We start from the raw sequence: 15,216 nt of genomic DNA on the forward strand, positions 1-15,216 counted from the left end.
GTCTCGGTTTTATAGGGGGATGAGGGGGTTGGTTTTAGATTATTATTATTTAACTTTATATGTTTTAAATTTTATATTTGTAATTTTATATGATTTTAATTGTTGTTTTAATGTGTTTGATATGTGTTGTTAGCCACCTTGGGTCCCACTTTGGGAGAAAGGTGGGATAAACATAAAATAAATAATAAATATTTGCTGGAGTTCCTGCATGGCAGTTTGGGGTTGGAATGGATGTCCCTTGGGGGTCCCTGATAGGATGGCCACCTGTCCCAGGGGGTGCTTCGCCTGGGTCTTCCTGCCTGGCCGAATGGGCTTGGTCTGGCTGACCCCTGGGGGAATCCCTCCCTACTCTAGGCTGCCCTGAGCCAGGGACTCTCTCAGCATCTTCCCTGGCTGCCTTTCCTGAGGCCCTGGGTCCCGGGGCTGATGTGGTGACGTCACCGCTGCACATCTGTCTTGGCAGGGGGTAGGCTGGCTTCCGTCGTGGGCGGGGCCTGGAGGACCCCAGGCTGCCAGGGGCTTTTCTGAAGAAGAGCCAGAGAGAGAGAGAAGGCGGAGGCGGAGGCAGAGGGAGGGAGGGAGGGAGAGCATCCTGGGGAAGCCCTGTCTCCTCCTCCTCCTCCTCCTCTTCTTCTTCTTCTTCGCCCAGCAGAGCTGGGGAGGCTGGAGGAGCAGGTCCCTGGCTGCCCTCTCTCTCTCTCTCTCTGTCTGTGGCTCCTGCAGGCGCCGAGGGAGGATGGCAGGGAGCTGTCTGCCTGGGGCTGCTGGAAGGAGCCTCCTCTCTGCCCTGCTCTGGCTCTGGCTGAGGCAGGAGGCGGAGGCCGGGGCTGCAGGTAAGCCTGGGCTGCAGCAGGGCAGCAGCGGGAGCAACTAGGGGTGACGATGATGCCCTTTCCCCCCAAGGACCCCAGCAGGCCACTGCGGGAGACACCGGCTTCCCAAGTGGAAACACTGCCTTCCTGTTTCAACCTCTGGGCCAAGCATCTTTGGGTTGTGGTTGTGTGCTTTCACTGTCCTTTGTATGCGTGTGTGTGTGTGTGTGTGTGTATTATACACATATAAATATCTATATCTCTCTCTCTATATCTTTTTATTACTCTCTCTATATATATAGTTGTAAGATTTTATATCTCTATATCGATAAAATCTTCTTCCTACTTAAAATAACACACATTTTCTCATTCGTTCCATACCTGACCCTGTCACGCGACACCTCCTAACACCTACATGCAGAAGCAAAAACATCACAGACAAGACAAGGCAATGGCCCTCTAAGACACCGAAATGCATTCATGACAGATCTTTGTCTTGCTTGTTGAATTTAGTTTTTATTTATTCATTGGAGTTCCAGAATATAACGGTTTTTATTGTTGTTATCTGCACTTTGTTTGTTGCTCTCTGTTTCAGTAATGTCCCCTCTTCTTGATAAGCACATGATATCGTATTAATCAGTTGCTTGGATGTTCAGCCATACATAGCCGGTTCTGACTTATGGATACCCAATCATGGGGTTTTCCGGGGCTGAGAGTGTGTGACTCACCCAAGGTGGGTTTCCATGGTTGAGCAGGGAATTGGATCCTGGTCTCTTTTATTACTGTTCTTACTGCTGTTATTATTGTATGTCTTCAAGTCATTTTCAACTTATGGAGACTAGCCTAAGATGAAGGTATCACAGGGTTTTCTGGGGCTGAGAGTGTGCGACTTGACTTGCCCAAGATCAACCAGTGGATTTCCATGGCTAAGCAGGGAACTGAATCTTAGTCTCTTCTATTGTTGCTGTGTGCCTTCAAGTCATTTTTGACTTATGGCAATCCTATCACAAGATTTTCTTGGCAAGTTTCTTCAGAGGGGGTTTGCCATTGCCATCCTCTGAGGCTGAGAGAGTGTGACTTGCCCAGTGGGTTTCATGGCTGAGCAGGGATTTGAATCTGGTCTCCAGAGTTGTAGTCCAATACTCCAACCATGACACCAGACTGGTTCTCCCAGGTGTCTTTAAGGTTTTTACCTTTTTTGGTTACAGCATGGGATCTTCAATTGGAAGCTTATGCCTTTTGATATGGGAATCTGAATAGGTAGGAAGGTGTTGGCATTTCTGATAAAGAGCCCCCCCCACTTTTGCAAATATACAAGATTGTGCTGGTAAATAACAGGTGCCCAATAGATCAGGGTGAATGAGTAGGGAGAAGACAGTATTTTTCACTCCCTACACTGCTGTTGTTCATTCTGCTTGCAAAGAAACCTAAATTCAGAGGCAACATGTTTGTTTGTGAAAGGATGTTCAACAGGTATGCCCACAGGGATGTTACAGGAATAGAACAACTGGGTATGATTTTTCTTCTTCCCTTAACAACATGCAGCATCTTGTGTTAGTGGGGCCAGTTAGAGGACCCCCTAATAGGACTAAATGCAGAGCTTTTTTATGGTATGCTATTAATAGGGACCCCAAATCCTCTGTTTGTCAGAACGCCATGCATGAGATGAAGAGATTAAAGTAGTATTGAATTAGAAGACCTGGGTTCAAATTCCCATTTATCCCTGACTCTCATTGGGTGGGCTTCAGCTAGTCACAATCTCTTAACCAAAGCTGGGTCTTCAGTGCTGAAGGAAAGGTGTTTCCACATATTCAGAGACGTAGTCTAGGATCCAACTCACCCTCATACTGTAAACCCGTTCTGGGAGTGACTCCTAGCTCCAATGGTTCCTGGCTGGACTGTGATGGAGGTTCTAGGTTGGTTTGACAAGACAGCCTTAATCTATATTCAGCTCCCTTTTGGAAGCTGCTTCTGTATGACGGGTGTTAAGTTTTGGCTTAAAAATAGATCCATCTAGTCTGCACTCCTACACATACTTGCCCATCAGCAACTGCCACTGAATTAAATCAGGCTTACTTCTGTGTACACATATATAGGACCACATTCTTAATTTCAAAACTTAGGACATCGGCAAAAGTGTCTATGAGTAAAACAGACAGAGGTTTCTCAGTCTTGATTCCCTTGTTGACTTCCATGGCCAATGTAAATCTTCCTTAAGTTGTAGCAGAGCATCACAGGACACTCCCTATGTCTTATTACATTTTTTCCTTTTCTGGCTTTTCTTTCCCTTTTTTTTGAGGAGGGGGCTAAGGTATTTTGCTGGGGCAGGCCATTTTTGTGTACATGGATGTACATGACATACAGTCTCTGTTTGATCATCTTGGCTTCCAGGGAGAGTTCAGGCTTCATCTGTTCAAGGACACATATGTCATATTTTTGGCAGTCCATGATATCCTCAGTACTCCTCTCCAGTACCACATCTCAAATGAATTGATTTTCTTTTTGTCTGCTTTCTTCACTGTCCAGCTCTCACATCTGTACATGGTAATGAGGAATACAGTGGCTTCGACGATTCTCACCTTTGTGCTCACTTGCATATCCTTATTCTTTAGGATATTTTCTAGCTCTTTCATGGCTGCCCCTCCCATTCCTAATCTTCTTCTGATTTCTTGAAGGCAGTCTCTATCCTGATCAATGTTTGATGCTAGGTATGGGAATTATTTTACAATTTTGATTTCCTCATTGTCTAGGTAGAATATATGTAGGTCCTTGTGGCTATTCTTTTTGTTTTCTTTATGTTCAGCTTTAAGCCTGCCTTTGCACATTCTTCTTTGATCTTCCTTAGCAACTGTTCCAAGTCCATGATGTTTTCTACTAGTAGCATCGTGTCATCTGCCTATCTTAGACTGTTGATATTTATTCCTCCTACTCTTCCTTTTTTTTAGCCCAAGTCTGCTCTGGATACCAGGGCATTTAAAAAGTTGGATGACAGAGAATTAATGGGGACTGTCCCTGACAAAATGGGACAGTTGGTAAGCAGACCCTGTTAAGAATGTCATATTGCATATTTTCTGGTATAGCCACTAGGGTTGTCAGATGTCACTTATAAAAGGGATGCCCCCTATTTATAGGGTTGGAAAGTGTCTTTTATATAGGCTGAACAAGATGCCAATAATAATAATAATAATAATAATAACAACAACAACAATAACAACTATAAATAATACACAACTAGGCAGGAAAGGAACCCTCAGGTTCTGGAGTGATTGCCTCTATCTTGGATCCCAGTGTATGCTCTACAGTGATATATTCTTTTACTGTTGTAACCTGCCCTGATTCTCCATGAGTGGGCGGGCTATAAATAAATAAGTAAATAAATAAATAAATAAATAAATAAATAAATAATAGTAGTAGTGGTAGTAGTAGTTGTATTACAGTGGGGTGGGCAACATCAGGTAGCTGTGAGGGCTACATTTGTCTACTATCCATGGGATCTTGGAGAGCTCTTGCTATGCCCCTTAAGGACCATGGGGACTATTTACTTAAAAAAAAACATTTAAACCAAAAAAAGGTACTGGTAGGCCCTGGGAGGAGTAATGGTCCTTAAAAAGCATGAGGACATAGTCAAATTGGCCCCAAACCACCTAGTTGGCACAGGTATTTTTTTTTTTAAAGATCCAAACCCTCCTATTTTTGAAGTGTCGAGACCCATTGAAGATCTCAAAATGGCCTTGGGGGGTCCCAGGTCATACTCCTTCCACCTTTGATATAGAAAGTAACAGTAGAACCTGTAGGGAGCATCTTTTTTTTTTTTTTAGAGAAAAGAGAAATAAAAAATGTTTAATTAAGGTTTGGGGTTATGGAAAAGAATCTGGATCACTGCTGTAACCTTTTGTTTGTTTGTTTGTTATCAGCTATTTTTTCCAGGTGACATGCGTTTTCATGAGTTAAATTTTTCATGAGTTAAATTTTGAGCTGCACCAGAGAATTACATAAAGGATGATGCTGACTGGCAGAGAAAAGTGTTGTGGGGAGGGGGGTGCACTAAAAAGGTATGAATAACTAAATGGACCAGATGTTGTTTCACTTTGTGCTGCATTTCTGTGATGACCTTTCAAAAGTTCATGTCAGGGCTTTGAAGAGTTTGCTTGTCTTTCCACAGGGAAGAGGGAGGTAATCAACATCCAGATGCACCATGAAATCATTATACCTCAGTGGAGAGCATATGGAAGCTCTGGCAAAAATAAGGTAAGGTGCTTGCCCATCCCTCATAAGGTCCTCCAGATCTGATTGTTGGTCGGCATAATTTATCAGTTATTCACTGGCTGAGAAGTACCTCTGAAATTTGTCTTGTCTGGGTACAGTGATGGCCATAAATCCATTTGCATCCCTCGTCAAAACAAGACTGGTGTATGTAATGATGTTCTGTGTCCTTTTGAATTGACATCTGGCAGGAACATTAAAGCTAAAGAAGGAACCCAGCTTGGAATTTCAATGTTCTGGTCTTTTTTTTCTTTTTGTAGTGCTTTTAGAAGAGCCTTAATTGAAAACTGACTTGATTCTAAACATTACTTCCTGTGTATCTGTTGTTGGTCCCAGAAACCTATCACATTTTATGATGTGGATCTGGCGCAAGTACAACATGCAGCTTTAGGTGATACAGGTCAATAAGTCTCACCAAGAAAACCCTGTGAAAGGTTTGTCTCAGGGTCTTCATAAGTTGGAAACTACATGAAGGCACACAACACAAACTAAGAAGTATTGGTGGTTGTGTGTGTGAGTGTGTGTTTGTGTGTGTTTTAGAACCAGATGGTCTTTTGTGTTTTAGAAACTGCTTCTGTGTGATTGTTCTTGGTGGCTCCTTCTCCTGCCCTAAATTTAGCTGTGGTCATTTGTGGAAAAGCTTAACACAATGGTAGCTACTTGTTCTCATTTGGAGCCTTTGATGAAACAGTGCTTTTGATATGAAATAAAGGTTTTATGATAGCTTTAGGAAAACTTTATTCTATAAGAATTCTTCATTTGCATTCATTCTGCCCTGCAAGGTAGGCCACTATCATTTATTTTTTTGAAGATAAGTAAGTGTTGAGACAGATTGTGTGATATGCTTCAAACAGTCCACACTTGGGTTAGGAAATATGCAGCCCCCAGTTGTCATTAGACTGGAGGTCTTAGCAGCCTTAGCTTCCAGTGTTTGTGTGTCCAGTGCCAAAATAGGGCTCAAACCTTAGCATTCGTTTGAGTCTTACTTTGACATTGGTTGAGTCCTGGCATGACCAGTGATGCAGGATTATAGGAGTTGTGGCCCAATACATTTAGGGAGCCAAAGATTACTGATTCTTAAAGTAAATTGTGCTACTTGACAAACAAATTGGGAGCAGGACACATTGTTTTCATACTGAGAGTATCCACTCTTGTGGCCATTGTAATCACATAAATATACATTACTGTAGAAATGAGTAGCACGAGGAAACAGCAGTTCTTGAGGTTGCTGCATCTAGAAAACCTACAGCTGTGGCAATAGTTGCCAGCTATCTCTGTGGGGAGCCTAGCTTTTGTTAATTCTTTCCATTTCTCTGTAGTGTTGGGATGCTTTTGTATGCACAGAAATTTGACTGTGTGAAATGCATGGCTGGAAATGTTCAATAATGCTGTCAGTCTTCCATCTGCCCTGGGCCTCAGTCCAACATTGGGAGTTTCTCCAATCTCTGAAAAGATATTTCCTAAAGGAAAAGAAATGGTACAAATGTGTAGCAGAAATGTCTGAAGAGACAATTCAGTTGCTGTCATTTTTCTCTGTTTTGCTGGGGTGGAAGTACAGACAAGTGTGAAGGTAGGGCAGCCAAGTGTCCTATTTTACAGGGAATAAAGAGGACTATTTAAAGGACTATTCTAAGTTCAGTTAATGTTAAGCAACCATAAGAAGAGAGTGCAGGAGTTTTAAAACAGTTGGTTAGCACCTTGACAGCAAACTAAGCAGATGGGCATACGGTTCATATAGTATGCTATGACATTTTTAAAAATAATAATAATAGTTTATTCCTAAATTTGCATAGATACATGTAAATTAACATATGCTAGTTTCATATGGATCTGCACCCTCTTTTGTCCTCATTTTGATGACACAGATCTTCTATTTTGATGATGTGTAGGTGGTCACTTTATGTGCAGCAGATCAATTCTAATCAAAGCAAGTACTGTACAGGGTTTCCCCCCATTTCTTGGCTGTGTGATGATACAATATGCTCTTGAAAGATGTGGCAAACTTTGTGTAACATAAAGTAACACTATTTCATATTTTTGTTCTTGGTCGCAGAGTGGTTAAGAAGATTGCCCAACAAGGGGACTGTCAAACTAGGAACTGAACCTGCCTCTTGAGGAGTTATAGGCAGAACAAACTCCACCAGTGCTCAAATTGCAATTCCATTACCACAAAAGGGGAAATGAGTCCAAATTGTACATCCTACTAAGGATGTGGCATCTCACAAGATTTGATGGAGGCAGTCAGAAGTAGTGTTAGATCTGAATAGCAACTCCCCATGGTGTGAAGGCTCATCCAGACTGACCAGATGTGTCAGGAAGGGGTAGATTTCCTTGCCGAATTTACCACTTTTATTTCAATGTTTCTCTTGCCCCATCCTAATTTCAATGTATACTTCTTGCTAGTTGCTGCAAATTTATACTCCTTAACTAAAGGCAGTACTTTGTCCTGTCTTAGTACAGTCTGGAACACTTTGAATTCAAAATCCACAGGGGCACCTATTGGTATGGTTCGTTTTATTTTGTTTTGCGGTGATGCTTTCCGTGCATGTAACATGGGCTGTAGGTATTTTTTCATGCTCCACCCACAACCTGATTTTCATGCTCCATTTTAAATTAGTTACATTTGTATGAGGGACAAAAAAAGAAAAAGAGAAAGAAGGAACTTTGTAGTCTTTCTGGGTTGTGGAGAAAATTGGCAAGTGCTGCAGTCCATAGCCATTTTGCTGACTGCTGACAAGAAATTGAGTTATTGTGGCAAATGGAAAGATAATTGGGGAGCCATCAGGACTGGAATAAATGTGACCAAAGATTTCAAACCTTGATGTCAAAGCAGCTACAGGCAATGTTTTTTCAGCCTCTCTCAAGACCCCATTTTATTTCTCCTCTTGACCAGTAAAGGCCCAGAGAGATGCCCTTTCTTGCCATAAAGAGTTTTTTATTTTATTTTAAAAATACCTCTAGAACATTAGTGATAATTCTGTAAACTTCTGTGGGGGTATCAGAACAGTGGGCCCTTGATATCCTCTGGGTTTTGTTCCAGGACCTGCTGGGGTTACCAAAATAAGTGGATGCTCAAGTCACATTATATACAATGAAGCTGTAAAATGAATAGCAAAATCAAGGCTTGCTTTTTGGAATTTTTTAAAAAAAATACATTTTCAAGCCATGGATGCTTGAATCTGTGGATACAGAATCCTTGGGTATGGAAGGCCAACTGTATATCTGTCCATCTGCCTCTTCCCCATTTTGGCTCCAAATGTATTTCCACTTTTCAATCATCATGTGGTCTCCTTCTGTTTTTCCCTAGTGCTTCCCAATTGTGTGTGTATAAACAGTAGAGACATAGTAGTAAACTATAAGTTCTATTGCAAAGTTTGTTTCCTTGGAGCACTAGAGTAATATTGCTGCCAGGAAACAAATACAGGCATAGCACCATTACGGTTTACCACTTTGCCACTATACTTCTATAGTGAGGACAAATGTAAATTGTAAGGAACCCATGGGGGAGAAAGAGAAGATCATGTGAGGAATGCCATGTTTCTGAAGACACATTTGGGATGGGGTGTGAAGGGGCTGGTCACACCCACATCTAATATAGCCCATGTCACAAACAAAATGCCCACAAGTGAACTGAAATATGCCACCTTTCTGCATTTGGATGGAAAAGTGGCAAGAAGTGTTACATGACATGAATCAGGACAAATTGTCAGTCTGGATGAGCCCTGAGTTTTTGCCCCAGCCACCTAGAATGAAGAGAGTGTGTGTTCACATTTCAATGAATGCTTGCTATTTCCCCATATAACAGTGCTTTGACAAGAACTATCAATCCCAGAAGTTCTTCTGCATAGACAGAAGAGAGGGATAGGAGGGCAAAACAGTGTAATAATCAGAAACATTGATCCATGGGACTATGACAGCTAATGCTACAGATTTAAAGGCACCAGATCCCATCTGATCTTGGAAACTAAGCAGGGGTCAGTCCTGGTTAGTACTTGAATGGAAGACCACCAATGGATACCAGATGTTATAGGTAATATTTCAGAGGAAGGTACTGGCAAATACACTTCTGAGTATTCCTTGCCTTTAAAAAAAACCCTATGAACATATTTGGGGGCTTGACTGGTTGACTGGTGACTTGTTGGTGCATACGCAAGTTGACTGGTGACTTGAAGGTGCATACGCATGCATGCACGCACACACAAATGTTTCCTCAGAAAACATGCGTACTCAATATATTGCCATGTTTGCTGATAAATGCAAATAAAACAGCCAAAAATGGAGAAACCCAAAGGAGCTCATGGTTTGTTTGTTTTTAAAAAAGAGGAGTACGGTGTGACCCGTGTATCTATGGGGGATACATTCCTGGACTTACTGTGGAAACATGGATAACAGCAAATCCTATTGAACTGAATGACTTTCAGAGGAAGTTGACCATATAGTGGCACTAGAGGAAATAGAAATTCCTGGAGAAAACACCTCTCTGGGCATTTCTAGATCCTCCAGTATGAATCTATGGTCAACTTCTGTCAGGAGCATACCATAGAATTGTGTTGGAAGACCTAGAAAATGCCTAGAGAGAACATATTTTTTCAGACGTGAGTAAGTGAAACCACAATAACAATCCTGTGGATATAAGGGTGGCAGTCATACTGTAATTATTCTATATCCTTCTTGTAAAAGTAAAGGGTAAGTTGTGTTTACTGTCTTAGGAAATCCATCCAAGGATAAGAAAGGAAATTTTTTAATAAAATGAAATAGACATGGTTACAGGAACTCCTAAAGCTGTCTGTTATAGATGGGCGTAGGCTGGTACCCATCATTCAGTTTTTGATGATTGCCAGCCAGAGAAAGGGAACAAAAATCTGATTATCTTCCTCAAAGGAGTGACAACAAAAGGAAAAAGGGAAGCAAAAGGCCTAAGTACATCTATGTAGATCTAAGAAAAGGTGGGGAAAAAACATCAGGAACCATGTAACTGTCCCTTTTCTCTTTCCACTGAATGTGTGATAACAAGTGTTGATTGTTTAACCAATCAAAACAGACAGCAAACATTGTGGGACTCTTTTTGTGGCGGGATCTTATATTAAACAAAACCTTTGGAAGTTGGAGTAAGTAAAAGTGCAGTAGGAAAGCCTCAGCATGGGCCATGGTGTAATTTCAGAAAGATAGAAAATGTAGTCTCAGAATTAAAATTGTTTTCTTTCATGCCTAATGTAATTTATTGTGTGGGATGGGACACATATTACAAGTCTGTACTATCTGCCACCCTGAGAGCCTCTGTACACACTGATGTTTGGATCTAGGTTCATGAAGTGCTCTCCCCAGTTCCACTTCTCAGACAAATTACTAAATGATTGACACTGAGAAGATGGAATCCTTTGAAAATAGATCAGGAAAGAAAAGTACCTGCTGTGTGCAATCTGAAGAACCATGTGGGTCGGTTAACACCTTATGAAGATGATGTTCCTTATCATATTAATTGCTCCAACCATCTGAGTAGAAGGGAGTCACCAAAATAGTGCAGCTTCAATGGAAGAACCCATTGAAGAAGATGGATCTTGTTGCCCCATGTTGAAGATAACAGCATCCATCTTAGGTTGGTGCAATTTGTGGTTATTAAGTAAGTGTTACTGGGAATCAAAATTACTCATTTTGTTTTCCATTGGGGGGGGGCGATTAGTGAGAATTTCAATTATTCATTTTGTTTTTTGTTAATTGCCAGTTATGCTATTTATGTCTCAAATGTGTTGGCAGTGGCAAGGAAATGGGAAAATGATTTGTTATGTGTCCGGTATATAACCAATTTACATGTTTCTTCCTCCTTAATTGGCCTGTTAGTTAACAGTTGCCAAACATTAGTTGGTAGTTTCTTACACTACAACAACAAAATTATTCTTTTGGTCCTACTTCCCCCTTCTGAGTCAATATCCGTAGCTGTAGTGAAATGACTGTTCTTTTCTTCTTCAAATCATATTTCCTAGTAACTTCAATTGGTCCATACATTAGTGTATTGTAAGAAAAGGCTGTGGTTTATATGAGTCACTTATATTTAATTTCCATGTATTGCTGTAAAAAGTATGGGATCTTAATATCTTCCCTTAATTCACTGAAGTGATACTAACTTGCAAAATTTCTTTTTTAGCCTTCTGCATGTTCGGTATTATCTCCCCTTATTTATATTGTGGCCACACTGTGGACCAATAAATATGCAATACAGTATATACTTGCATGGGTCCTGTTGAGCTATAAAGAATTTCCATCTAAGTAAAATGCATATTATTGGGCTGCAATCGTTCTGCAGATTATGGCTTTGGAATCACCAAAATACACAAACTCTTGTGTCTGCTTGTTGTTAGTGAATAGATGTTTGTTAAGCTATGCAGCATCCACATCTGCCTGATCCTATCTCAGGCTGTATCTGCACTGCAAAAATAATGTAGTTTGATACTGCTTTAACTGCAATGGCTCAATGCTTTTGAATTGTGGGATTTGTAATTTTGTGAAATATTCACCCTGCTCTGTCACAACAAACTACACATCCTAGTATTCCATAGCACTGAGCCATGGAAGTTAAAGCAGTGACAAACTGCATTATTTCTGCAGTGCAGGTGCAGCCTTAGTTTTGTTAATAAGCTTTGGTATGAAAAGGCTTTGGGGGAATTACATTTATGGCAGCAACCAAACAAACTAACAAATCAAAATCAGGGCTAACCTTACCATTAGGAAAGGTTATAGCATCTGCCTTAGGTAGCAGATTTTAGGAGTCAGGAAAGAGTAGCAAGCAGAGGTGGACGGGGGAAGGGGGGTCCAGACTAAGTACCACCATTATAATGGGGCTTGGGTGCGGTGGTGGGGTGGCACACACCATTCATTGTATCTAACAGAAGGGGGGGTCTGGACCCCATGGACCCTCCCCAACTTGGCTATGTCCCTGATTCACCACCCCAACAACACAGGATCAATCAACTGCCATTAGCAGAAAGTTGTTCATTAGTTAATGTGTTGTCATTGCATTTTGAGAGGTGTTTGAGAAATTTTGTCTCCTGTGCCCAAACAACTTGACTGCCTATGAGCAATAGAGACCCTGAACTGAGTGGAATGCTAATAGCTTTTCTGCCTCAAGTAGCAAAATGCCTTAGACCAGCCCTTGCAGGAAGTCATCCCTTTACTAAAGTTTGCTACTTCAGCTCTGCCTCAAAGCTATCATTAACTGGTAGGGATATGAATCAAAGACATGTGAAGCCATAGCTTGAAGCCGCTTACTGTGAATCTGAGGGTTAACTATTATCTTGGTTCACATGGGGCAAGCAAATGTCATTAATGGAAGTTTTCTGGTTCACTTCTGCATCAAAGTTTAATAAGCAAAAGGCTTATGTCTGTGAGCACAATATTTATTCATATCCCAGTTTCATCAGCCAAGATATGATTGTTAAATCTGCCATGTATGTGTATTTGTGTGTATGTGTATGCATAACAAAACATTCTTTGCTATTTGCAGCATCCTCCCAGAGCAGAAGTCATTATAACAGCAGAAGGAAGAAACTTCATCTTAGATGTTGAGAAGAACACGTAAGTAAGCTATCTTGAAATTTTGTAAGATAAGAAAAGGTATATGTGTACATGCTGAGTATCCCTTAGTCAGAAATCCAAAGTATTCCAAAATCCAGAATTGTCCACATGGATGGCTGAGATTGTGACACCTTTGCTTTCTGATGGCTCAATGCAGTAGTGTCACGGTGTGTGTGGGTGCAGGCCTCACTGGGTGACACCCCAGAAGGGCGATGATACCCAGCCACCTCCCTGCCTCCCATGGGTGCTTCTTCACCCTCCGGGCACTGCTCCGCCCCTCTGTGGGAGCGCCTCAAGCTATGCTGGTACTGTGCCAGTGCCACCCAGGCCCACACTGCCAAGTGCACCTCAGGCCACATGAGTGCTCCCAGGGCCCACGCTGGCACTCCCTGGGCCTGCGTGGATGCTGCTCATTGGTGTGCGGTGTGGCTCTGGCATGTGGGAGCATGGCTGCAGCCCTCACAGACGTCCTTCCAGCCACAGATTTCCAGAACCCCCACTGGAAGTCCAGGGCTGGAAGTCCCACCCACTCCAGATGTCACCCTTTGTGGGGACACCAATGGCTCAATGTACATAAACTTTATTTCATGCCCCAAATTTTTAAAAATATTACTTATAAAATTACTTTCTTTCTTATAAAACACCCTCAGATGGAACTGATCATCATCAAAAAAGGGGTAGGAGGAAAGGGAATACATAACGTTTCACCCACCAGTTGCTTTTTCTCCTTGAAGTGTCTTCTCAGTTACTTCTATCCTTGCCAGTATGTTAGGTTCCATGTTTACCTTACAGACACTGTAAGGTAAGCTGTGTTGGTTAAAGGGGTTATGGGAAGACTTCAGAGGGTAGTAAAAGGGTTAAACCTTTCTTCTCCCTCCCATGGATGTTTCTGTGAAGGACAAGGAGCTACCCAGGTTTTATTGCATGATGGTTAAGGACCTTCTGTGCCTCTCTGCATGCTTTTGTAGCACTTCCCTTCTCCTTCCTGAGGGAGATGATCATAAAAGCATGCTTGTTGTCAAACAGATTTTTCCAGCATGTAATTAGATTTCCCCCTTGCAGGTGATGGGAAGATAGCTGATTGACTCAAGCAAAGAAAATTAGGTTGTTTTAGAGTCTGAACAGACTAAACTGTCCCTCTAGAAATAGCAGGGTTTTACCATTGCCATGTCTCCACATATGACCTTCCAGGATCATTCATTTTGCTGAGCCAAATTCATAATGTGTTCACTGCTACTGCTGTGATGGCCCTACAAAGTCAAACATGGTAATAGCGTTTTTTAGACCAGTTCTTGTTTCACATGGACATGAATTAGTGTTTTTCTCTGGTATGGGCATGTTAGACATTCTGTGGAAGAGACTGAAATTGTCATGGGCTAGATCCTTGATGAAATACTAGTATCAAAATACTGTCAAAACTGGTCAGGTCAGAATCAGTAAATTCTGTGAGAAATGTGAGCATTAATGCATGTAGTTAAGCATCCCCCCCCCCTGGAATAATTGCAGTAGAATAATTAGAACAAAGGACTGAATATCTAAGCATTGGTAATCAGGTGGTAATGATATTAAGAATACACCCAACATGACACTTGGTCTTTGCTTTACAGCAGGTAGCAGTTGATCTTTCATGAGTATATATATGCATTCCACAAACATTTAGCTAACCAGCTCCCTATGGCAACTCTGTCTGTGTGGACAATTCATAAAGTCATGGGCTCATATTAGAGTCCCTCCCACTGATGCCCTTTATATGATAGCCCTGTTTAAATATTTGAAGGGATGTTATATTGAGGAGGGAGCAAGCTTGTTTTCTGTTGCTCCAGAGAACAGGACCCAGAACAATGGTTGCAAGCTACAGGAAAAGAGATTCCATCTCAACATTAGGAGGAACGTCCTGACAGTAAGGGCTGTTTGACAGTGGAACACACTCCCTCGGAGAGTGGTGGAATCTCTCTCCTTGGAAGTCTTTAAGCAGAGGCTGGATGGCCATCTGTTGGGGATGCTTTGATTGAGAGTTCCTGCATGGCAGGGGGTTGGACTGGATGGCCCTTGTGGTCTCTTCTAACTCTACAATTCTATGATTCTATGATTTATGACTGTATCCCTCAGGAAGAGAACCAACGATGGCATGCTAAGAGGCATGAAGAAAGCTGCCACTCTCCCGCTCTATTTTGGCTTTTCCATGTGACAAGGCTCTCAGTCTAATACAGTATATAGTTTGACACTGACAAAGGAAGATAAAATGTTGAGTCTAATTTTTTTCTTTTCTTGGTCATTTAGTAATGGAGAAAGCATGATTCACAGATCCTACTTCTTATGAGCCCCTTATTGCTATGAGTCACTGGCATCTCAAGGTATCATCTTATCATACCTTGTCCTTCAAATAACAATGAGATATTGAGTGAAACCTGTAAAACTCACTTCCCAAATTATTGTGGGAAGAAGAGCAGAAGAAAGAAGAGAAATGCTGTCAAGTTAGGGTTGATTTCTTGAAATCTATACATTCTATGAGTAGAGCTATATCCTTAAAAAAATTTCCGTGGTTTTGCTCATAGCTGCTTAGACCACTGTT

General features: G+C 41.6%; 1 protein-coding gene across 3 annotated transcripts in view; it reads left to right on the forward strand.

The window, feature by feature from the left end:
- Positions 1-669: 669 nt before the first annotated feature.
- ADAM19 (ADAM metallopeptidase domain 19) overlaps positions 670-15,216 on the forward strand; it is an 86,401-nt gene continuing 71,854 nt past the window's right edge. For 2 of the 3 annotated variants that reach the window (XM_042453609.1, XM_042453610.1), the window contains exons 1-3: positions 670-833; positions 4,975-5,060; positions 12,574-12,644. In XM_042453609.1, the coding sequence (XP_042309543.1) occupies positions 737-833; positions 4,975-5,060; positions 12,574-12,644 (254 nt within the window). In that variant the 5' untranslated portion in view covers positions 670-736. Of the gene's footprint in view, positions 834-4,974; positions 5,061-12,573; positions 12,649-15,216 lie in introns of those variants that run through there. The other variant, XM_042453611.1, reaches the window with a different exon arrangement.

Source organism: Sceloporus undulatus, chromosome 2 (assembly GCF_019175285.1).
Source record: "Sceloporus undulatus isolate JIND9_A2432 ecotype Alabama chromosome 2, SceUnd_v1.1, whole genome shotgun sequence".
NCBI classification, from domain to species: domain Eukaryota; kingdom Metazoa; phylum Chordata; class Lepidosauria; order Squamata; family Phrynosomatidae; genus Sceloporus; species Sceloporus undulatus.